At 40.7% G+C, this 25,121-nt stretch overlaps 2 protein-coding genes across 2 annotated transcripts in view; one reads left to right on the plus strand and one right to left on the minus strand.

The window, feature by feature from the left end:
* Window positions 1-25,121, plus strand: part of SLC35F1 (solute carrier family 35 member F1) — a 111,076-nt gene that overhangs the window by 40,587 nt on the left and 45,368 nt on the right. The window contains exon 3 of the mRNA XM_085318738.1: window positions 19,266-19,393. Within this exon, the coding sequence (XP_085174864.1) occupies window positions 19,266-19,393 (128 nt within the window). The remainder of the gene's footprint in view (window positions 1-19,265; window positions 19,394-25,121) is intronic.
* On the minus strand, window positions 8,914-9,870 carry LOC146600746 (uncharacterized). Its single transcript, XM_085318448.1, has one exon. The coding sequence runs from the start codon at window positions 9,868-9,870 to the stop codon at window positions 8,914-8,916; it is 957 nt and encodes a 318-aa protein (XP_085174574.1).

Genomic DNA, 25,121 nt, shown 5'->3' on the forward strand with positions numbered 1-25,121 from the left:
GTACACAAGGCTATGAGACCTTTATTGCTTTTATTCCCTTAAATGAAAAATGATCAACTCTTTCCCCTTTCACAGAAGCAAGGGGAGATCCTTGTTTTCTTTCAGAAGTTGTATGTAATCAGCCCTACAGTTTTCTGATTATCCGCAGATAAATCTGTCGTTTTTCTGAATGTGACCATATAGCTGCATGATGGCTTATGACGCGTAGTGTAAAATGCCTGGCTCAGGGCTTGTGCCTCTTGCAGAGCATGGTCAAACAGAGACCTGATGAAAGGTGCTATCCTGAGTTGCTTCAGGCTGACCCCAAGGAGAGACACAGGAGTAGGGGATAGGTTCGTGTTCGTATTTAGTGCAACAGGCCAGCAAAGGAAAGCTAAAGCTGCACTAAGCATGGAAAGGAAAAATGTAAACATGAGGAGAGCAGTATGTGCAGGTGAACAGGACAAAGAGGGAAAGAGCTTAATTATTTTGAGGGATAATTTGCATTTGAATGCTGGAATTTTCCAGACTACAAATCAAACTAGCACTTAGAAACATCTGTATGTGTATTTCCAAGTGTCAAAATATTCTGATTATAAGAACTGGTTGATATCAAACCATCTTTCAAAACAGGGTGGAATCCTTTCCAATATCTAGTCTTAATCCTTTACCTAACACTATACATGCAATAGATAAAGATAGCTATAAAAATCATGGAATAAGATGATACAAAATAGGTTTGCAGGTGGCTGGTATCCTTTTCAAGGTCAAAGTCTCTATGCATTCTGTAATAAAAAAGTGATCATGCAATAAAGATAATAAGTATTTCAACTATTATGTTATGATAGATTATATATCTCTAATATCAATCTTTCTGTCCACATTGATACTCCTGATCTACTACAAAATTATTAAAATGTATGTAAATAATAAAAATATGAAAAAATCATCAACTAAAAGTCAAAATGAAATCTCAAATTTCAAATTTCAAATTTCTCAAAACAAGTATATGAGAATTCTAAAGGAAGCATTTTTGCATTGTCTCCCCATGGGAGAATATTACTGAATTTTGCTAAAATGTTAATTTCATCTAAGCAAATTTTATGCCTTTTTGACTGGTGGAGTTGATACAGTGGTCTAAATCCCAGAAAGATTGTCTGTCTTTCCTAGTTTCAGGTTATATAGTCTTGGGTAAACTTAATGTTACTGTTAGCAAGGTAGGTAAGCAGCCTCTTCCTATGGAGATACTGCATGTATGATTTTAACAGGGGAATGCCTATGTCCAAGCAGCACAGTTACGTCCAAGTGCTAGTTTCATTCTCTTCTTCCTTTGCCATCTGATTAGCACAGTGTATTTACCAATCATCATATTTCTATTGCCTCTTGGACTTTCTCATTCGAAAAGCTCAACTGGTGTTTGCAAATACAACCCCACAATTACGTGAACATCCAGAAGGATCAAATTCATCTAACCTGCATAAGTTTGAACTGGAACCTGTGCTCATTTTACATAGCTTATCTTAACTGTCAGTGGCTGAATAGGTTGAGTCTTTACAACAGGAATTCATTTCACAATATATGAATCTGCTCTAGTGGATGCAAAATGGAATGATCCAGTGCTGCTTCCACATCAGAGGTAACCCTGGTGCTCTGCAGCTGTACACTTCATGTAGTCATTATTAGTACACTGGGCAAAGCAGATGTTACTCATTGCCATCCTAGCCCACCTTGTGCTTACTACGTATAAGGCTGCAGAAAATCAAGGTCATAATTTTTAAAACTACAAATATCTATTTATATACTGGAAGAGTTGTGGGATGTTCAGTGGTGCCTTCATTCTTACTTGATGGGATTGCAAATACCCCGTTTTTCCCTTAGATAGTTCAGTGATCAACATCTACTACCTCCTTTTCCTGTCAAGTTCACATGCAGGTTCACCACCTGTGATTTGTCTTCCATAAAAACTCCATCCAGTTTCTCTTTACAACATGGAGCTTTCTTGATGCTGAAAGCTACCCAGTATTTTATGGGAAAAATATTAACTGCATTTCCTGTTCCACTTCTCTCACAATCTGGGACTGTTTTACTGTTGCTGGCAAACAGGATTCTGTGCTTATCCATCATCACCTTATGATGACGTTTGAGTCTTCCACTCTGAAATTGAGGTAGCATCTTTTCTGTGAGAGTGTCAGACAGCCTGTTCAAGCTTTCTGACTGCCTGATTTTGTGTGATGTACTTTCATTCTGCCTGTGTTGATGAGTTTTCTGTGAGAGATGGAATTGATAAGGTGACCTCTACTTTTGGAATGGCTTCCTCTTCTTGGAGCATTGTACTGATGCATTGCTCATTTGATGCGTCGGTATGACTCTCATGTTTATAAAATACCAAAAATTCTCTTTCTCTGCTGCTTGCAGCCTTCAGTGCTCTGTTACTTGTATCAGCACCTCGTTCTAGGAAGATGCATTGACTGTTTTTTGTGTGCTGAGCAGATGTTGCATGACTGAATTGCCTCTAGACTTTAACTGTGAAAAGGAGGAAAATGATGACTCCTTCATTAACAGTCACACCTGTGGATTGATGAAATTGTTAAAGAGTATCTATCAATAATGTCCGAGCTGGATTTGTGTGCTTGTAAGCATATGAAAATGTGCTACTGAGAAAAATCATGGATGACAAGATGGTAAAGGTTTTGTTGGTGATACTGGGGTAGTTGTAACCATCTGGATGTACAAAAGGGGCATCTTGTAATGATGACATATGGTCATAATTCATGCATTGTTCGTGCTGAATGCTTAACCAGTTGATGGAATTTCAAGTTTGATATTACCTACACATGATGCAATTCCTACTACTCTAACCCTGAAGGCTCATATTATAGAACTTCAAGTTGCAGCTATCACCTAGAATATCTATCTAACATGTTAATATTTTTTGTCTTAAAAAGCAGCTTGAGCATATTTCTAAGTAGGTGTTTTCCAGCATTACAGAAAGGCTACTGTGTCAGTTACTGTTGTGGCACAGAGACATGATAAGATAAATGCCAGTGAGGCATTCAGCACTTTGCTTATAAATCAGGATTCATGTAAGGGAAACACCTTTCTGTAATAAGGTTGTCCATTGCAAGTATGACTGCTTTTTTATTGCTCTAGGTTTGTGAGTGTTGTGGCAATCAGCTGGGAACAAGAGACAGTCACTCTTCATAACTGTTGTGTCAAGTTCTTCTGTCTCTCAGCAGTGGTCTCAGATACACATCTTCTTGAATTCTTAGCAGGAAGGGACAGAAAACATTTAACTTTAATGTGCCCTGCTGAATGCCATGTAATGTAGGCTCGCACATTACAGGAGAATTTACAGAAACAGAGTTCTATAGCTTTAGAGTTTCAGAGATGACAAGCATTGAGTGCTGGTTATTTCAGGGCGAATCTTAATCCATTGCTGCAATCTGCATGCATTCACCCTGAAGGTAAAATCTGAGTATTGACCACTTCTTCTAGAGGCTGCTTTCCCCATTGACCTTTCCTTGCATTCCCAGGACTCTTTGCTCTCCTGGACCTCCACAGTCCCAAACCCACCATTCCAGGAAGCACCTGCTCATCTGTTGGCCCCAAATTCTACTCCCAGCACTATCTATTCCTAAAACCACACTTAGCTTTTCCAAGATACAAAGTTCAATTCGCTRCTGGATAAATTACTTAGATTTATCTATTAGGTGACGAGCAAGTGTAAGACTAGTCTTTCATTGATTAAGCAGCAGCACAGTGTCATTAGCTTTCCTGCAACATGAACCCAGAGGATCTAAACTACAACTCATTATGATATAAATTTAATGATATCCTAAAATTTGGTATCATACCTTTATTGGCTATCATTTTTAACATTGCAATATAATACATGTTATGTTTTTCCATACCTTAATTACTTTTTCCGTACCTTAGGCATATGGTGCCTAAGTGACAAGGCACCCTGGTGACAAGGGCCACAGAGAAGGTCCCCCTACTGAATGAGGTGGGGGCCCTGGTGACAAGGGATACAGAGAGGGCAGAATTACTGAATGCCTTCTTTGCTTCAGTCTTCACTGCTAAGGGCAGCCCCCAGGAATCCCAAAGCCTGGACGTGAGGGAGAAAACCCGGAGAAGGGAAGACTTTCCTTTGGTTGAGGAGGAAAGGATTAGAGACCTTCTGGACAGGCTAGACATCCACAAATCCATGGGCCCAATTGGGATGCACCCACAGGTACTGAGGGAGCTGGAGGATGTTGTTGCCARGCCGCTCTCCATCATCTTTGAAAAGTCATGGAGAACTGGAGAGGTGCCCGAGGACTGGAAGAAAGCCAGTGTCACTCCAGTCTTCAAGAAGGGCAAGAAGGAGGACCCAGGCAACTGTAGGCCAGTCAGCCTCACCTCCATCCCTGGAAAGGTGATGGACCAGCTCATTCTGGATGTCATCTCCAGACATATAGAGGAAAAGAAGGTGATCAGGAGTAGTCAGCATGGATTCATCAAGGGGGAATCCTGCTTAACCAATCTGAGAGCCTTCTCTGATAGAATGACTGGCTGGGTAGATGAGGGGAGAGCAGTGGACGCTGTCTACCTTTACTTCAGCAAGGCTTTTGACACTATCTCCCAGAACATCCTCCTGGATAAGCTCAGGAAGTGTGGGTTAGATGAGTGGACAGTGAGATGGATTGAGAACTGGCTGAAAGGCAGAGCTCAGAGGGTTGTCCTCAGTGGCATGGAGTCTAGTTGAAGGCCTGTGGCTAGTGGCGTCCCCCAGGGCTCGGTACTGGGTCCCATCCTGTTCAACAGTTTTATCAATGACCTGGATGAGGGGACAGAGTGCCTCCTCAGCAAGTTTGCTGATGATACCAAGCTGGGAGGAGTGGCTGACACACCTGAGGGCTGTGCTGCCATTCAGAGAGACCTGGACAGGCTGGAGAGTTGGGCAGAGAGGAACCTCCTGAGGTTCAACAAGGGCAAGTGCAGGGTCCTGCATCTAGGAAAAAATAACCCTAGGCGCCAGTACAAGCTGGGGGCTGACCTTCTGGAGAGCAACTCTGCAGAGAAAGATCTGGGAGTGCTGGTGCATGACACATTGACCATGAGCCAGCAATGTGCCCTTGTGGCCAAGAAGGTCAATGGTCTCCTGGGGTGCTTTAGGAAGAGTGTTGCCAGCAGGTGGAGGGAGGTGATCCTGCCCCTCTACTCAATCCTGGGGAGGCCTCATCTCGAGTCCTGTGTCCAGTCCTGGGCTGCCCACTACCAGAGAGACATGGAGCTACTGGAGAGAGTCCAGCGTAGGGCTACGGAGATTATCAGAGGGCTGGAGCAYCTGCCCYATGAGGAACGGCTGCGAGRGCTGGGCCTCTTCAGCCTGGGGAAGAGAAGACTGAGGGGGGATCTTATCAATGTCTACAAGTACCTGAAGGGAGGGTGTCAAGGGGACGGGCACAAACTCTTTTCAGTTGTCCCCTGTGACAGGACAAGAGGCAATGGGCAGAAATTGAAGCACAGGCAGTTCCACCTGACCGTGAGGGGGAATTTCTTCCCTGTGAGAGTGACAGAGCTCTGGCACAGGTTGCCCAGAGAGGTTGTGGAGTCTCCTTCTCTGGAGATCTTCCAGGACCACCTGGATGCAACCCTGTCTACCATGCTCTAGGTGACCATGCTAAGCAGGGGGGTTGGACTAGATGATCTCCGTAGGTCCCTTCCAACCTTGCTGATTCTATGATATGCACAATTTCCAATCAGCAGCAACACTATATGCTTAGTTCAGGCTGTGATAGCATTGAGTGAACATTTCCTAGTGTGTACATCCCATTCTGCAGGTAATTTTTGACAGACTTTTGATGTACTGCAGACCTCCTACTTGTTAGTGTAGCATTTAACTGCTTATCAGCCTCATTCTTAATCTCCTCGTTATTTCAGTTGCACAGCTACAATAATTAGATTTTACTTTTTTACAGAATTTTGTAGAATAGCTTAAGACTATACTACGCAGGGACATAAGTTTTCTTTTGTCTGTAGATCTTAGTTATCACTCTGCATGCCAATAATTATTTTGCTCAAGAGCAAGTCTAGGTGAATTTCAGTCCCTGCAATAAAGCCGCTTTGACCAATTTGCTGAAGCTAAGCTGATACACAGCCAGTATTTAATTAACATTTAATGTCCTATCTGGAGCATCTAAGCACCTGGAGCATGGAGTGTCTAAACTGTGTTTCAGCTCTGTGCACAGCTCCCCACCTTTCTGGGTATGCTTGCACTCATATGCTAGTCTTGATAATTGTGCTTATGAAAACCAACAATAAATAGAAGATAATGTACTAATCTCTGAATATACACATGGTAGGGTTTTTCATAAACCTATGAGTTGTCTTGTTACAGAGTTTGAATCATAGAAAATTTTTCTCGTCAGGAATGCCACAGACTTAATTTCACTACAAAGTTTTTCCAGCCTAGTTATGTCAGCTCAAGATGTAAGAAGTGCATGCCTCATGCAGGTAACATCCCCTGGTGTGGATACAGCCATTTGAACACAAGAAAGCTCTTGTTGACCTAATTCATGCTGGATTTTCTACACTGGTAGAAAAACTGCATTGCACAGCTCCTGTCACAGTAGGTGTCCTGAARGAGACATTGCCACAGCATGTTGAGGCAGCGTGTGCATGTCTCTACATTCCTATAGAAACTACAGTCAAATCATCCAGTGAAATTGTGCTACAAGTGATAGTCTAGAAATTTGCTGTTTTAATTTGCCATTTTTGTAGCATAGCCATATTTAAGCTGCATTGATATGCCTGTACACAGTGCTGTGGGTAAAGATATCATACAGTAATATGTACATTAAGGGCATTGCTTGCTCTGGTGTCCTCCACAAATGCTTTCTTCTCCAGAGCCTCATTATGTGTCTCCATATGCTTGGAAATGCAAAGTTTTACATGCTCTTTGCAGTCTGCATTGATAGCAGTGACTACCCAGGAGGAAAGGCTGTCGAAGGGCCTCTTCTTTTTTACAATCTCCAAGATTGCTAAATTTCTGGAGGTCTCATCAAGGCCTCACTGTTTTAGGTACACTACAGATATTTACTACAAAATATCACCTGCTCCGAAGAGTTTGTCATCATCAAAATACCTGGCCAGCTTTCTGATCTTAAGGGACATTCTGGGTAATGCATTCAGGATTCTATGATAACAAATAGCCAATTTCAGAATTACCTATATATTTGCCTAAGTGCATAGTTATGTAGGAATATTTGCCTAAGTGTATAGGCACACGCCTATACAATTGCTTAGGTAACTGGGTAGCTATATGTGATGCAATGGGTTGTATTGATATGCCTTATGCCAATTAATCAGCATGGTTCAGAGATATTTTATGCTTTTGGCAGCATACAGCACCATACTGAGCAGGGAGGTTGGACTAGATGATCTCCAGAGGTCCCTTCCAACCTTACTGAGTCTATGATTCTATGATATGATCATGCTGCATAGCATATGGGCAATATTTTAAAGTACTGTTGGTCATTATAATCACAACGCAGATTTCTGGTGGATATGAGTCTTGAAAGCATCATGAAATAGGCAAGCTATTGAGTGCACCAACCATGGATGTAATTCAGAACTGTTGTGTTTCAGGTATTTCTATGTGCTTGTGCCTGCATATTTCTCTGTTCTTAACTGGATTTACTCATGCATTTTGGGGAATTTCTGCCATGCACAAAACAAAGAGATCATGCTGTGGCCAGAAGTGAAGGAGCCACAGTGGACTGATGTGTATTGTGTTCTTTTCTTAAGCATCTGCTACTCTTCACTTTGGAGAAAGGAAGCATCCTAGGCTAGATGGACAATTGCTTTGACCAAGTGGCAGTTCTTACATTTCCTGCTTTATGTGTGATCTGCAGAGTTTCTCTCTTAAATAATCTGTTGTTATCATGATGTGAGGCTATTGCTGTAATGTATGATGATGACACATTGCCATATTCCCAGAGGTTCTATATTCCTCCAAGGATAATATTTCTTATTTAATATGGAGGTTTAGTAAACTTTATTCCATTTCACCAACAGTGGTGTGAGGAGGGTCGCAGAAGGGGGATGTTTCTGCTAGGTTGTAAGGGTGAGGCGGGAACAACACCTGGATCCCCAACAGGGACAGGTACACAAACACAAGGCACTCTGTGGTCAATACTGAGCATTTATTACCCTGAGTAAACTCAGCATCTGAGTGAGGGTTCCCCAGTGATTTCCCAACTGAGGTGATATGGAGCAGAGTCCCTGGCACCGGTCCGTGGTGAGGAACACCGAGGGCAGTGCTAGATGAGGTYTTCATGTACTATACGCATGCACAGTAAGCATATTGAGCTCACCACTGATCTCGATTCAAAGCCCAGGTGTAGCACCACACTGGCACAGACTCAGTGGCTATGGGTCAACGTGCCCATAGCAGGTTGATGCTGCTTTTCCCCCAGAACGGTCTGGCTAGCTTCCATCACCTATCTCCTTGACATTCTTCCACACTTTCCCACACATAGCTTTTCCATTAACTCCACCTCAAAAGGTTGTCCTTCATACAGAGCAAATAGTTGAGAATGTTGGACCACCACCTCCTTGCACAGGTCAAAGGCTTGCTGCTGTTCTTTAGTCCATTGCCATTTAGTCCATTTTTTTTTGGTCAAATGCTGTAGTGGCTGCATTAAATATGCTAAGTGGGGTATAAAGGTCCACTAGCACCCCAAAAGGCCCTAAAACACTCGTGATTGTTTTACAGCAGTAGGAACAGGGTACTGTTGAATAGTATTGTGCACTTTCTCAGGGATGGCTTTTGTCTGCCCCCTCCAGACTGTCCCTAAGAATTGCACACTAATGTCCAGCCACTGTACCTTCTTAGGGATTACAGCCCGCCTGTGCTCCTGTGGAGTCTGTACTGGCAGACTCATGTACTCATTTTTTAGAAGGTCTTATTATCAAAATATCATCAATATAATGATGGATGGTACACTCTGTAAGGAGGTACTCTGCCAATTTTCTCACCTTGGAATTCCGAACTGCTCTCACTTGCTTAGTGCCTGGTTCACTGACAAGTGCCAAACTCCTTATATCACTTACAAAAGCTCCTACTGTCCCAGTTGCAGGCATCACTATGCCAAATAGTAATGGCTTTAAGGCACTTGAAGCCTCCTTTAATAATGGGGTTCTCATCTGCCGTGTTATTTCCGCACCATCCAGTCCATCTCCAYCTGCCAACCCAGTTAGYTGCCGCAACACGCTGATCTGTTCCTCAGAAGTATGCAACGCTCCCACTACAGGAGCTAATTCACCTCTGGCTGGGTAAGCACCTACCACGGTGGCACACAACCATAGATACAATGTTGGAGCTTCAGGAACATTTCCTGCCCTGTCCTGCACAGAAGTTAAATGGGTAGGATAATATTGTACTTCGGCATCAGTTGATAAGGGGCTCATTAAATTCAGCTCCTCCCTTAAGACAGTAAGCAATYCGGCACCTGCATCCCCTGCTCTCATTAACCAGGCTAACAGAGACTCCCCAGGCTGCTGCTGGAAAGTAGTTAAAAACTCATGCAGTTCCTTCAGGCTATATGWCCAMGATTGCTCCACTGTATTCCCATCTGCTTGCTTCTTCCCCTTCCATTGCACATGAGATTGGACCTGAGGAGCAGCTGGTTCTCCTTCTRATCCAAATTCAACCTCCGAGTCAGATGAAATACTYCAGATATTACCATCCCACTCYTCTGGGTCCCAGTATGGTCTAGTTATCGTTCTCACCTGGGCARCCATAGCTGGGGCTTTCCCAAAGCGCACACAGCATTTGTTAGCCACGTGCAAAACCAGTCGCTCTACCCTATAGATTAATTCCTGGCTCTTTTCAGTTTGRGTCATAATCAACTCCTGTGCTACCGCCTTCACATCATGCAAATCTCCAGTCTCCTTCTTCAGATCTTTTACTTGTTGCTGCAAAGACACTACCTCGTTATCTAAGGCTCAAGTGCCTCTCAGCAGTGCCCACCCTAACTGTCCAGCTAGCTTCTGAGCTGTTTCCAAAGCAGCATGGAAAGGCATAGCCCATAAAGCAGATTCAACCACCTTCAGGGTAACATTTTCCCTCTGTGCCAGCTCYGGTCAGTCCTCGGGGGCTGCCAGAGTAGCAAGTAATGGAGCTACCACCCCTCACTGCTCAGTCTGAACTATCCTGGCAGCCACAGGCAAGCAGCCCCTCCTTGGCTCTTGCCCTCCCTCTTCGCTCTCCTCAGCCATGGCATTGGCCTTTGGGGCTTCTGCCAACCACACCTATTGTAAGGGTGAGGTGGGGGCACCGCCTGGACCCCCAACAGRGACAGGTACACAAACACAAGGCACTCTGTGGTCGATACTGAGCATTTATTACCCTCTGCATCTAAGTGAGGGTTCCCCAGTGATTTCCCAACTGAGGTGATATGGAGTGGGAGAGWCCCTGGCACCGCTGTGCATCAGTCTATGGTGAGGAACACCAAGGGCAGTGCTAGATGAGGTCTTCATGTACTATAYGCATGCACAGTAAGCATATTGAGCTCACCACTGATCTCGATTCAAAGCCCAGGTGTAGCACCACACTGGCACAGACTCAGTGACTATGGGTCAAYGTGCCCATAGCAGGTTGATGCTGCTTTTCCCCCAGAACGGTCTGGCTAGCTTCCATYGCCTATCTCCTCGACATTCTTCCGCACTTCCCCGTACATAGCTTTTCCCACTTTTGCTAGAGCAAATAGGTATTCCAAGAGGACTGAGTGCATGGTTGCAGCCTTTTAACACAGATGAATACTGAAATACCTCTAGATATAATTGAGCTTATGTAAAGTCATATTTTTCTTGTAACCATCCAGCTGTAATGTATTTTGGACTCTTTAACTGACCCCTTGGCTTAGGACAATGATATGAAATAGTGTTGGGTATTAGCATCCTATATGTTTTCAGGTGATACTTTTGACKCCAGAAGAAGTCTTAATTCTGCCATAAGTGATTCTTTGACATCAACTTCCCATTTTATTTTACTTTAAAATGTGTCATTCCTGTTGTTAAACTAACAGTCAATACCAAAGTACGTATGTACCCTTATTGCTCATATGACAAAAGACAACACTTTTTCAGTTATTCATCTGCCAAAGGTTATTACCTTTTTTTCTCCTAATACTACTATCCTCTTWGTACTCATCACTAGACAGATTTCTTTCTTAATAAGTATATTCAGGTTCCCCAGTCTGTGAAAGCAGGTTATCTTTCCTGCTTACTGCATGTTAGATACAGTCCTCTCTAGCATTGCATGCCAGCACCTGCAAGCAGTGCTGTGAGCCCCAGAACCGGGATGGCCAGATCTTTTAGGGATTTATGTTTCAAAGCTAAATGAGCTGGTACCAAAGAAAATATAGTGTCCAGTGTGATTTCTCTGCTATCTAATAAGTAAGTAATGAGTTCTTTTCTCAGCGGAGACATTGTTAGGGTCTCTCTTTTCTACTCAATAACCCACTCACATTAAACTGGTAGGAGCTAATATCTTTGGAGACTTTGGAGATTTTAGATTTAAACTCGGTCATTGGATCACAAAGTTACTGATGAGGAACAGAGAAAGATACAAAATCCTAGATTTTCCTGTTCTCTTCAAGACAAGGCTAAAGATTCAACATCTGTTGGATCTGCTTGATCTATGGGTGATTACTAATAATGGCACTTTGCATTGTGTCTTTTTGCTGATTATCTCAGGCAGATCTCATACTTTCGGGAATAAACCTTAAGGGAATCAGAAGTAATAAGTAGATAACTTATTATTCATATCTCACTGCTGGGAGAAATAATATCACAGAATGGGTAGGTGGCTGGACCAACCTTTCATAATAGGTTGATGAAAGAAGGAAAAAAAAAGAAAGCTCATGCATCCTGACTCTTTCTCCTGCCTTAATCACTGAGGCAGTAATTATTTCTTTTAAGCAGCAGTGATTATTTAACTTTAAATAAGTCTTGCGAATGTGATTAACACGTTAAAGATCATCCAGGAGGATAGATTATTCATCAAAATTATGAATTTATAAATGATGGCATGTAGGATATATACAGATATTTTTTACTAATGCTTTGGTATATTTGAAAATTAGATTCTTTTTTTCTTTTGAAACTCTTTCTTTGCAGGGCTCTAAATAGCTTCACATCAGATAAAATAGGCTAAACAATGGAAAATGTGCCTGACTGCAGAGCTTACAATGAAAAGGAGTATGATTTTTTTGAAGTCCTTCTGTGCAAGTCAGACAGATTTAACCCTGAAACTTGGTGGACTACAGTGCTAGCAAGAATTCACCTACATCTGAGAGTGCAATAAATAGATCAGAAATCAATTTTGAAACTTTTAAAGTCATAATAGTGTGGTCAAATCTCAGGTTTCAGGGAAGGCTCCTGTTTTTAGCCCTATGTGTACTCCTGTGCGTTGCATAGGTGCAAGCGTTTCTCCCAGGATGCAGTGTACCRTTACAAGAAAGGTGGCTTGCCTAAGTTTGAGTTAGGAGATGAAAGTTAGGAAATGAAAAATTTGTGTTCTAGAAACACCTCAGRGGTCTTTATCTTGACATTTTAAACGGCTGAAAGCCTAGAGGTCTATGTTTTTGGAAACAGTGCACAGTTCAAAACTTTTATCAGGCCTTGCACGGTTCCTGTCACAGGCTGTTTCCTGTAGTAGCACGTAGTAATAACGTGCAGCCTTGTGTCTGCCACAAAAGGAAAAGCTATATGTAATCTAGTAGGCAGGCAGATACAGAGAAATAGAGGCATCACCAAAATCASTATTTTATTGTTGAAGTTCTGGCTGAAATGTTTTAAAAATAAATTGTATGACTGGTAATCTCATGAAATAAGAAAACATCTATAGGTTATGAGATCTAACCGTAGAGCTTGGGCTGGGTCAAAATTGAGGCACTGGAAATTAATTTTTTCATATTTTAGGAAAATTCGTGTTCAAATTCGTAGATTTGAGTTCAACTGTTACAATTTACCTTGAGAGCCCAACCAAAAAAGGTGCCAGTTCTCTGCATCTCTTTCAGAGGCAGCCAAAACCTCTCCAGACTAATTTGCAAAATCTCTAAAAACAAATAGCAGCTCTAAATACTTAACATGAGCTTGTATTTAGTAACTGGAAAGCTTGTCATGATAACAGGCTAAGCATGTCGTAGAAAAGAGGATGATCAAAATAACAGAAGTAGCAGACCGAAAGGGTACAGATCTTCCCCTCAGTTTGTGTTACTCCTATTATATCTGGAGATCAAAGGTTATCTAAGCTATATTTTTCTAAAGTGCTAGCCAAATAGACAGTAGCATAGTAGTTGGAAAAACTATAGGTAAATGTTCAAACATCAGAGAGTTGAAGCAGGCAACATAACCTTGACAAAAGCTAGCAGGACAAAAATATTAACTATTCAAAATAAATAGAGTCTCTTCAAAACTGAAAAATGCTTTCRATGATGACTGGTAAATAAGATTTACTTCATAAGGAGTTCAAAATGCATTCCTTAGCTCTCCTCCTAGTTAAGGTTATATACTAGCTTGTGTACTGTAGTAACATTTCATCTCAGCAGCACCATCTATTGCAGCTTTGCTTCAATACATATTATAGGAGAATCAGAAACCTCRTTGTACAATGTGGATCCACAACCTTGGTGGTGGTGACAGTTGCTGGATTCTGTCTCTCTGGGGCAGACAGGATGCATGCACCATTCAGCTTAAGGCCACCACAGCAGCTGTTCAATCCAGCATCAACGCCTCTTGCCAGAGAAGGGCAGAGAAGATGTCCACTATGCCTCCTGGGTTCCCTATCCCTCGTTCACTCACTTCCCACAGGACTAAAGGACTAAAGTCTTTTTGGCCACAATGCTGATGTGGCTGAAAATTGATCTGAAAAGTAGGAATACAGTTTTTAGGCAGTTCTTTGATCAGGCTCACTGTGCAGCCCCCTAGGCACTAGTGGTGGTATGGGCAAGCAGCGGGAGCTTGGGGCTGAGAGATGGAGAGCACGAGAGCTCCTTTCAGCAGCACCTCAGAGCTGCTGTACTGGCCATGGGTCAGTGGCTCACACAGCTTTCCTGCTGCAGGGGAGGGAGCAGAAAGGAGATCAGAGATAGTTGGTTGAGACCAGATATTCTGAGGAGGCAAAAAGAGCTGATATCCTCTAATCTCCCAAAAGGTTTAATGAAAACATGGTACAACAAGACAGAACAAGAGCAGTGCAGCCTAAAATAGGCATCCACAAACCAAACATGGTATGTTCGAGTGTTTTGTGAAAGATCAGAGGACCATTTCTTGTAAGAGGCATTTTCTCCATTACATGAATAATTTGGCAGTAATTCCTATGTGTTGCTTTTAGGCAACAATACTGCCATAAGGTGGTYATCAGTAATATGAAAGGTATGAGGAACTAAAAAACCATTCTGTGTCAAGGATGTAAAATCTCAGATGAGGGGCAGTTCTTTTAGGCTTTTTTCTGCTCTTTTGAGGAGCTGAAAGCCTTCCACAACAGGCTTTAGGTTCAYTGAACCAGCAGCTCAGCAAAACAGGAAGGAGATAAGCAAGATTTTATTGTTCAGGTGTGGGAGCCTCTTSATGCAGTGATACAGAGAAGGTCTGTATTACCCATGCGCAGTATTACCCCCAGTTGACTGCTTCGTTTTGCTTTTYCTGCAGCAGGACTGAATGACTATAAAGTCCACAAAGAGGCAATGTTATTACTAGGGAAGTTGTGTATCTGTGAGACTTGCTGTAACGTGTGAAAACGGAAAAGAAACAATTCTTCTGTGAACGTGCTTTGTAACTGAGATTGTTTTTCAAAGAAAGTGATGATGAGTAAATTCTGGTCCAATCTCCATCCCCTGGGAGATTTTTCCCTCTTTCCTACGTAGCGCTCAACTCTGACGCTCATGTTAGARGTAGCGGAGACCGGCCTTCCCCCTCCATAGTGCCTTCCCCTTGCATTGCTCCTGCATGCACTTAGATCTTGTCTGCTGAGCTCCATGCTGTAAAGCAGGACAGCACAGAGCCTTTGACAATCTTCATCTTAGTAGCAAATTGTCAACTGAATTAAAAGGGAGAGACTATAGCAGATGAAAGTAGAGTAATATGTTTATTTTGTGGTATGGCAGTGCTGTTATTCTACCTGTGTCCCAAGCTTATATACAAATAATTGGGAATTACTGGCTTAATGGCTGCTGGGTGTTTTCTGTTACTTTTTTTTTTTCCCAGTACCTCTATAACTGTGTAGGTGAATRTGAAAACAGTTTTGCACATGCATTTTTCGTAGAGACTGCACAGCTAAAGCCTCTTTTAAATTTCTCTCTAATTTATTTTTAATTTTGTAACCCCCCAGGGGTAGATCCTTATTATGTGATGTAAAATCGTCTCTTCTACAAAGCAGCTTATTTGCTGATTTTTAATTTGAGTCAGCAGTGGCAGAGCTGCAGGTTTTTTTCAAATGCTGAGAGATCCTCTGTATATATATAGCTGTCAAATGTGTGTTTCACTGTAGAATTAGTAAAATACACAAGTCCTAAACCTAGTCTTYTAGAAAAGACAAAAAGAGCATTTTTATTTCTCTGTATTAACAGTATTTTAGACTTCTGAATCTGAAAGAATTCTTAATATGCAACTTGCTTTTAACTCTTTATAGTAGATTTGGATTAGACTGAATGTGAAGGCTCAAATTTTCAAAAGCTTTGCACTTGTTCTTGAATGCTGGCAGAAGTTAGGGTTTGTTTCTGTTTTTCAAAAGGGAATCCACATCGAAAGATTAATGTTACCAAAAAATAGTAGTAATCTGCACATTTGCATGAATGCATATTCACCAATATATGCCCACTGGTTTTCTGGAAATGTTCCATTTAAGCTAACCGGTACACCTTCTCTTTCATTATTTGTTTRTTTGACTGACTGGGAGACTTAGTCACAGTCCTGTTGAGATAATAACATAAACACACAGTTTTGCATAATCTGTCCTCCCTTTGCATTCACTGGGGAAAATGTTGTTTTATTTTTTTTTCCAAAACACCAATTATCTCATCCTAAACAATTCATCTGGAATATGTCAGGGATAATAATGCTTTAAAAATGCCTCACCAAGTAGTTCAGGTGTAGACATCTAGATTTGGTCCTTCTGTCCCACAATGCTTACAACTTAGTGTACCCAGTTAATAAGATTTGTCATTAAGGCAGAAAAAAATAAAGTCTTTTTTCTTTGTTCTGTTTTTAATTGTGTGTTTTTTAATTGTTGCTTTTAATTGGATCTTTTTCTATTTGTTCCKAAACAAAGGAGATGTTTCTTCCTATTTGGGGTGTAAGCTGTGATGACAGCCCACAGGTCCTCTCTTACCTGCAGCCCAGACCTTCCCCAGTCTGAAACAGAGAACAGTAATTAAATAACAATCCCCAAACTAACAACATGTGCTAAAAATGCTTTGCTTTTTCCTCAGATACATCCTCAGATGAAGTAAGGCGACTTTACTTAATTGTAGATCTGTACAATTAAGAATGTTTGTGAATAATAATAATAATAATATGGACAGAAGGGCCCAGAATCAGAAGCAGACTCTTCTTACAAGCTAAATAGAGATGTAGCGTATGAATGGAAGAAAAAAACAAGTATGTTCCAAAGAGGAAGATACAGCTTCTTCACAGACTTTTTTCCAGGAACAAATTCTCTATTTCTCTCCTGCTGAATGTCTGTTCATCTCTTTGGTTTCCAGTGGGCGAGACAAAGACACTTGCTGTGAAGCTAAGCCAATGTTCATCAGAGCTGCCCGGTGCCTGCATAAATTCACTTCATCATTGCTTTTGGCTATGCAGAGCCTTCTCAGTGGAACCTGATCTTTTGCAGTTTGGAACATCTTAGAGCGTTTTATCAAAGATAAAACACCACATGACAAAGATTTTCCTTATTTCTGTTATTAGCACAGAAAGGCTCAAGACAGCAGAAAAGAGAACTATGAATGTCAGTGTTGTAACACCTTTAACTTCCATTTCTGGAAGCTGACATTGCCTTTTAGCCAGAACTCATAACCACAGTTTCATTAGTAGAATTAACTTGCTCTGGCCACATCTGACTGAACAGTATAGTGATCTACAGTTGGAAATTGAAGCTGGAGAAAAAAGCAATAGCAAACCAAAGGTGCCAAAAGATTTCCTGAGATCTGTCCATCATCCTTATTCAGGCAGCCTAAAGCCAGWGTAAGTAAGTCCTTCATCCTGCCTGCTTTCTGCTTTTTTGGTACTATCCAGAGCTTACTGTCACCAAATCAGATTTAGGTGGGATTTTCACTGTCAGAATAGAGACTACAGGRACTCAGAGAGTTTTATACTGTCCAATAGCATAATGTCTTTGATTTTTCTCCTTATAGTTAAAAAGAAAAATCACTCTGAAATATTAACTGTGCATTTCCATTGTGTTAATGTTTTYCAGTTGGTATTTTAAAGGTATACTGGATGGCCTATGTTTAGAAACAAATTTTCGGTACCTGCAAGGATAGTTCAGATATCTAATCTCAAATGCTTTTTAAAAAATACATCCCTTAATGTTTTAGAAAAGAGGCAGATCAAGAAAGGGTTCCTCTTTTTACATCTTAAAATCATCATGATGAATATCTAAATCTGTAACATATCTTAAATAWGTTTTGCCTGTACAAAGTGTGTGGAATTTCTTTTTAGCAAAAGTTCTCCTGTGGCATGGTGATAACAGGAAAGCATGATATGGTTGAAGATACTGGCTCATTCTTATTTATAATTTTAAATAATTAGCCTGTTCACCATCTTGTTTCTTCTGTTATTCCTGTGTTGGTTACAGAGAGAGAAAAGAAAATGAGAAAGAGAGAAAGAAAAGAAGAAAGAAAGAAAAAGAGAAAGAAAGGAAAGAAGGAAGGAAAGGAAAAGAAAGAAAAGAAAGAAAGAGAAAAGGGGGAAAAAGTAAATGAAAAAGAGAAAGAAAGAAGGAGAAAGAGAAAGAGAGAAAGAAAAAGCTTTTTARCACTTAAGTTTTGCACTCTCAGTGTCATTATCACCGAAACAAATAAAGAGGTTTTTGCCTAATAATATCCCACTAGAAGCATTTATGTGCAGATGTTTGTTGGTGAACAAGTGTCAAATGATTCAGATGATTTTTTTTCAGGTAAATACATACTCAGGTCACTCAGTGACCACAGAACAGATTTTAAAATAGTGGAATATTTTTCTAACTTTCAGGATGGTTCAAATTCAGCTTATACTATTGCGGCAGTAGTTCCGTTTAACCCTACCTCATATCAACCCAATCCATATTTATGGGTCCAAACTCTGAAAGACTTACARCCTTACTGTGTTCACTTACAATCAGCTTGCCAGCCCCTTTCGCCGTGCAGTCTCATCATGACCGGAGCATCCTATAATGCAAATAAACAATAGCAGCTTTGCCCACCCTCACCAGTGAGCTGGTTTCTTTCGAACAGAGAACAGTAATGATGCCCGGCCTCGCAAGACGAATGCTTTGACCTTCTGAAAGTTGTGGCCTGGGTCTGCAGGCCATGTTGTACTGACAGCCTTCACCTGGTGGAGATTAAGCGTTGGGTGATTGACAGGCTTCCTCCTGTCCAAGGCTCTGTAGGGCGATCCTGTCTCCCTCAGACRCTGGTTCTTGGGGCAGAGCGACCGGCCATGCAAAATCTGTTTGTCTCAGTGCAACCTTTCTCGAAACAAGTCTGATATTTTGAGTCTTTAACCTCATAGCTATCCTGTGAGCACTGTAATCTTCCCCAAAGTCATACTGTTACTGTCCTGCTCTAATAGTCCATCATACTTACAAATCCTGATAGTCTCCCACTACTGGCAAGAACCTCTTGCAGCATTTGTAACACGGTATTTGCCAGTATGTAGAGAGAGAAAAAAATGTTTGGATGAACAGCTCTATCTATTCTCTAGCGTCTTTTGTGTGTGTGTGTAAAAGTAAAAYTAAAAACACATTTAAAATCTGTCCAAGCAGCTCTTATTTTTCCTGATATTGTTTAAGATTCAATTGAAGTGACAATCTGGCCAGTACATACTGCTTTGTTGAGTTGGCTATTTTAATATCTGCAAGACAAATAAGAGGTGTTAGTTTTCATCTCCTTGCAGAGCCTTGTTAYATATATCACTTTTCAACTGCGTTTTGTAAATAGAAGACATCTTCTAGATAATTTCTCATGACATGCAAGTTTTTTGTGCATGTAAACCTGAGTCTTTTACATAATTTTTGTTATTGTTTATTACCACAGGAGAAGAAAACTTGCTGGCAATTTTGAAAAGGAGATGGTGGAAGTACATGATCCTGGGGATAATAGATATAGAAGCCAATTACCTGGTAGTCAAAGCTTATCAATACACCACTCTTACTAGTGTACAGGTAAGGATATTAACGATTTTCCCTTTTGGGGTAAGAGAACAGGCTTTGCGTGGGCGGTGGGACAGCCTCCATTTATTTCAGAAGAGCAGGGACTGGCACCCAGTTCCTTCCTGTGCCTTCTCTGTGTTTTTCAGTGCCGTCTCAAAAGATGTTGTTTTGCATATAGGACTAGTTTTATTACTTAGTGTTTTCCAAATTGTACAAAAACATTCTCACTTTTGTTTTATTTGCCTTTTGCAACACATTTTTTGACATAGTCTACTTAATTTGGTCCCTTAGTGAAATGTTTTCAGATGGACTGAAATGTTTTTCTGACTTTATATTGTACTTGGGAAAATACAAGCACTTCTTTTAGCATTCCATATTTAGATCTGAGTGCAAAACTTGTCAGTTAAGTAAAATGAATGTAATTATTTTTGATGAAGAAGTCATCTTCAGTGCATACTTCAGTGCAAGCAGTATTTCTATTGTATTGTGTTACAGCTTAACTGCAGCTATCAAAAAGTGTACTCTCCCTTTAAAAATTATCCATATAGTGAACAAAACTAGGGTAGACATTTCTCCAAAGATCTAACCTGTATATTTTACGTGCAAACACCAAAGAATGAGATTTCTCCCCATTTCGGTGGAGAAGTGAATAATCAAAACATTTTTAAGAGTGTGGAATTATATATCGTGGGAAATCATTACATACTTCATTGCTACTTCTTCTGAAACAAACATACTCCCATTACACATTATCTCTAAATAACCGGGCATCAGTTGATAGTCTTTATTGTATTTTACACCTTATTTGCCTGAAATTTGCTTTAGAGCCAGTAAAATAAGTGCAACAGTAAATGTTCTGCAAAACCAAAGCTAATTAGGAATATATCTCTTCCATAGTTGAACGAGTGATATTGGAAAACATTGAGCATATTATTATCTGTTGCTGAATAAGTAGCAGGGTTAGTGGAGAACTGTGAATTTGAGAAACCTGAATCGAAGGATTGTATTAAAGATTCACAATCAATATAAGAAACTGCAAGTGCCTCTCCCATCAGAATCGTAGTTAGAGAATTCTTTGAAACATGCCTAGACAGTTTAATATTACTCTTAACACTTTTCAAAATGAGATTACTCAGTATAAAGTAAAGCACAAATCCACCTAAAGCTGATCCTGTATAATTTTATAGTTACTAAAAAGCTTCCAAGGGAAAAGCGAAAGCACAATTGCTTCTTTTGTATGTGCACTCATAGTGTGTAGGAACAGTGGGCTGGGAAGGATGATCTAGGTCATTAAATTCCTGTCTCATAAGGCCCCCACCAAGCATGAGTTAAAGGTTAGTCTGGCCGGATCCGCGGAACATCCGTTCCCAAAGATGCAAACCATCCTGCTGCTCCACCATGAGCACAGCTTTTATTTGTAAGCGATCAAAACCTACAGAGMGTGCAGGAAGCAACAGGAGAGTTCAAGGGCATCACCTATCTCCCAGCAGAGAATTTGTTCACTGAAATGAGCCACAGTCTTCTTTTAGACCAAGGGARAGAGGAAGGGTGGAATAGGAGAACTGTCATAGGACACAGAGAGCTTCATGTCCTTTTTAGACCTCTTCCACATAAAGATTATGAGAGTTCAGTTCTCCTTCCCCCAGGCTTTGAAAGAGAGAAGAGGTACAAGCTCAAATGCCATCAGGCCATTTGCCAGGAATGAAGAATACAGTGTCTCCTTCTCCCATAGTTGTCCTGGATTGCTTGGATTCACATGGAGTGACTCAGGACTATCTATTGCACTTTAAATTCACTTCATGATACATTTTAAATGGGCTTCTAAGTGTAGACAAGCCCCAGGGTATGGTCAGAATGGGACAAATATGAGGTAATGCATTAAAATGTTGCATCAAATGAAAGTTTTTGCAAATTGTAGCCAAGGAAACATAAACCCCCATAATTTATGGGATTATTCAGGCTCAATCAACATTGGTCAAAGTTCATAATGACATGAAATGAAGACTGAAGAAATAAAAAGTAAAAAATACAAAAAAATCAAGATGTTCCTTGAATCTGGTTACTTAAGAAACAAACAGGACCATTCTCTCCAGAGGATCTTCCTAAAGACCTCATCTTGCAAGAGCACAACATATAAGGCCATAAATACTCATGTAGCAACAAGAATTCAAATACTTCCTGAAATGAGACTGAAAAGTCATTGCTACCTACCATTGCTACCTATCTTCAGCTGAAGATGTGCTGGTATGTATATATTAGCTGAGAATCTAGCCCCTCACCGTAAATTCCAGGGGATTTTATTCTGGACAGAACTTGCACCAAGACTTTTTTGATGGGGAGAGAATAAGAGTTTCTTTGTATTGTAGATTTGTTAGCAAATTGATAATGACACTTCAGTAAATCTTGCAGGATTATTATAGTTGTGGTGCCCGGACCATTTCAGTAGGAAATTAGTTTTACAGCATATACCTTTTTCCACATGGTATCTCTGCTCCATCGTGCAAAACTAACATGCAAATGTACTGGGCTTGTGGCACTGTTAGGCAAAAAACGTTAGGCTGCTCCCAGCAAAAAGCCAGAGTTTATRTGTAAAAATATACTTTTATTGCAGTTGATTTGCAGTTCTGCTTTCATCTCCTAAGTGCAAGCACTCAATAGCTTTGTTTGCAAGTAGTATTAAAACTCTTAGCACTGTCAAAATTTCTAGTTCAAACCCCATCTCTTTTTTAATTAACATTATCTCATCATGTTTCAAGGAAAAGACTGAAGATAGTGCCCTGCTTTTCCACACTGTTTCACGACCAAGTTTTATCTAAAAATTTCATTAAGATTTCCTTAAAGAGATTTTGGTTTGGGAACATAGAATTGTCTAATAAATTTTCCTACCTTGCCTATCTTCAGAATCACAGTCAATGAAGACATACAGGCATAAATCAGAGCCAAACATGTTACAAAGCCTTTACCTTTGGATATGCTTTTGATTATTTCAAATGCTCAGGTACTTTGTAGTCACTGTCTGACAGTGTAAAGCTCAGCTGCAACATGAGATGAAAACAAAGAACTGTGCAGCCTAGAAACACAGAATTTTCTCTCTTTAAAAAATAACCAAAAAGTATGAACCTTACAAACTAGGTGACATAAAAAAATTGGATTCAAAACCAAGGCCCTGTTTATGTTTCAACCTTTAAGAAATTGCTGTGGAAAAAAATCCAAGGTACCCTTTAGGCAGCTGTAGGGCAATTTAGGGGCAAGTGGCTTTAACAGAACAATCCAGAAAAGCACACCTGATTGCCTATATATCTGAGATGCTGTAGATACTTATCATTCCCTAGTGTGTGCTTACTACCCTGGTGCTCAGACCATGGTCTTGAGGTGTGAAAATTTGAATTCGACTCCTCTCRGGTTGCTCCTTCCTTGGAAGCTTAAAGTTTTGCCTCTGCGCCTGCCTAGAGAGCTTCTGTATTGGTGGAGCTGGTACCTGCCTCAATTTTAAAGTTCAATAGCAAAGTATTCCTACATCAAAGTACCCTGAGGAACTCAATTTGTTAGATACGATCTTAGCGTGCCTCAAGCATTTAGAGAAAGCCTGGAGTGCTTTCCAGACTGTAAGAGTGGAGCCACCTTTTACATAATGTCATAGCTGTTAAAACAGTTGCCCACAGAAAGGTGGCTTGAGTTAATTCCATCTCAGCCAGAGGGGATTGAAACTGAAGCTTCCTGCACCTAAGCAAACGCTCTGAATATCAGACTAGTGAGTAAAGACTGTTCTCTAGGGGAAGCTTTTAAAAATTAAGTGTATACCAGGTGAAAGGCAAGGTAGTTTGTCAGTGGATGAATTCACACTTCCAAAAACACATCTTTCAAGAAGTGCCAGAGTGCTACAGGTCAGTCACATTTGACGCTATCAGATGTGTGTGTCCTGATTCACAGATGGCCCAAAAGCTGCAAAATAATTTTTAGTTTCTCTGTGATACATTAATCCAACTTACACCAGACTTTGCAGTCTTCCTGCATGTCAGTTGTAGTAGGTGCAGACAGTGCATTATACACTTACATATATTAGAGTGAGGGTCCTGTGGACTTTTTTTAAAATTATGCAGTTAAATTTCAGGACTGCATGTGGTAATGCTTTCCATATTTATCCTAGCTGTTTTTAACAGATCCCTAGTGTAGGCCTGTGGAAGATTTAATAACTACTAAAGGCGAGTGTTTTAACTACTGTTAGAGACACCTTTTTCCATAGCAGATAAAATTAGCTCCCTCAGAGGTAATAAAAGATTCTGAAGTTCTTGTGGTTATTTAAATCTAGATATATCATTTGTTTGAAGCTGTATATTTGCACTTTGGCTTCCCGGTGCTGCATTTACAGTGTACAGCCTACTGATTCCATAATGTCTTCTGCCAAGCATGGTGTGGTACTAACATTYGTAACCTTTGCTTCCAGGTAGGTGCTTTCTCATCATATCAAGCTGCACGATGAGGCAGACTGTCCACTCCCTTCTCCCCCTCCATCCCCACATTAACACGCCTTTCTGCAAAGCGCTGCTCCATCCACATGCATATTACACTGTTGTGTTTCATGGTCTCACGTTAGTTGTTTTCCTTTCTCGGTAGTATGGCATCACTTTTAAATTCCAAACTATTTTTGCAATGCCCTGCATAGTGGTATGGTAGAATATGCATGCAATGCCACAAAAATAATAAGACATTGTCAAAGAGAGCACTATGTTTYCAAACAGTGATTTATCTAGTAATTTATTCCTTGGGCAATCAAGCYTTTGATTGGCATGATGAAAAGAAAGGTAGTAAAACCTGGGATTTATTGACAGCAGGAGACAGGCAATAAAACTGCGATGCTGATGTTCTCAGCTACTCTTAGATTGCCGTGAGCTTCAGTAGTACATCACAGTTCCAATTACCTGTGGCAGTTTTCATACCTCAACAACTGCCACCAGGAAAGAAAAGGAGTTAGCAGTAAGTGCTTATTATAGGAGTGCTGGATGGTGATAGACTTTGCTTTGTTCTTGGTCCCTGTGAACTCAATGTGCATCAAGGCCGAAGGTTTGAGATGATCTTGAAGCAAATCTAGGGRGTGAGGAACACAGTAATTGCTGCTGATCCGCCTTGTCCAATGACCACTAATATGAAATATCTCAGAAGCAGAGAGAAATTCTGCTCCCTCCCTACCTGCCCTCACCCCATGCATGTAAAATTTACCATACTTAACTGCTTTGCTCCTGCACAGTGAGGGAACAGCACAATGCTTATACAGTTTGCAGAGCTGCATTGTGCAGAAGCGTTACATACCGTGCATTTATACAGTGAGACTCTGTGGAGTGTACCTTGCATTTGTTTTACCATCACACTTTGAGGTGCTGTCCTGTCTAACTGTACCATACGTATGGTTTGCAGACCAGCCCCCACAAAATCCTCAGTCTCTCTCTGTTATCTCTAGGTATMCAAAGTTCATGCCTCTAATGGCAAAATTCACTCTGACCCATACCCTATAAAAATATAAGTATATAAGACATGTTTTGTATTACAACAGCAGAGAATTTGGCATTCTGTGCACATTTTGCATATTCTTGCAGGCAAAACACAAAAGCAGAGGCCTTCCTACAAGAGACATCCATGATTTTTTCTGGGCATTGCAAGATCTAATCAGTCTTTGCATAGCTTACAGCCACCAGTGACATGGAGGTTTCTAATAAGTAACTTTAAGGAAAAGGTTTCCAAAACC

This window comes from Rhea americana, unplaced genomic scaffold (assembly GCF_003343005.1).
Source record: "Rhea americana isolate MKP2758 unplaced genomic scaffold, rheAme1 scaffold_117, whole genome shotgun sequence".
NCBI classification, from domain to species: Eukaryota; Metazoa; Chordata; class Aves; order Rheiformes; family Rheidae; genus Rhea; species Rhea americana.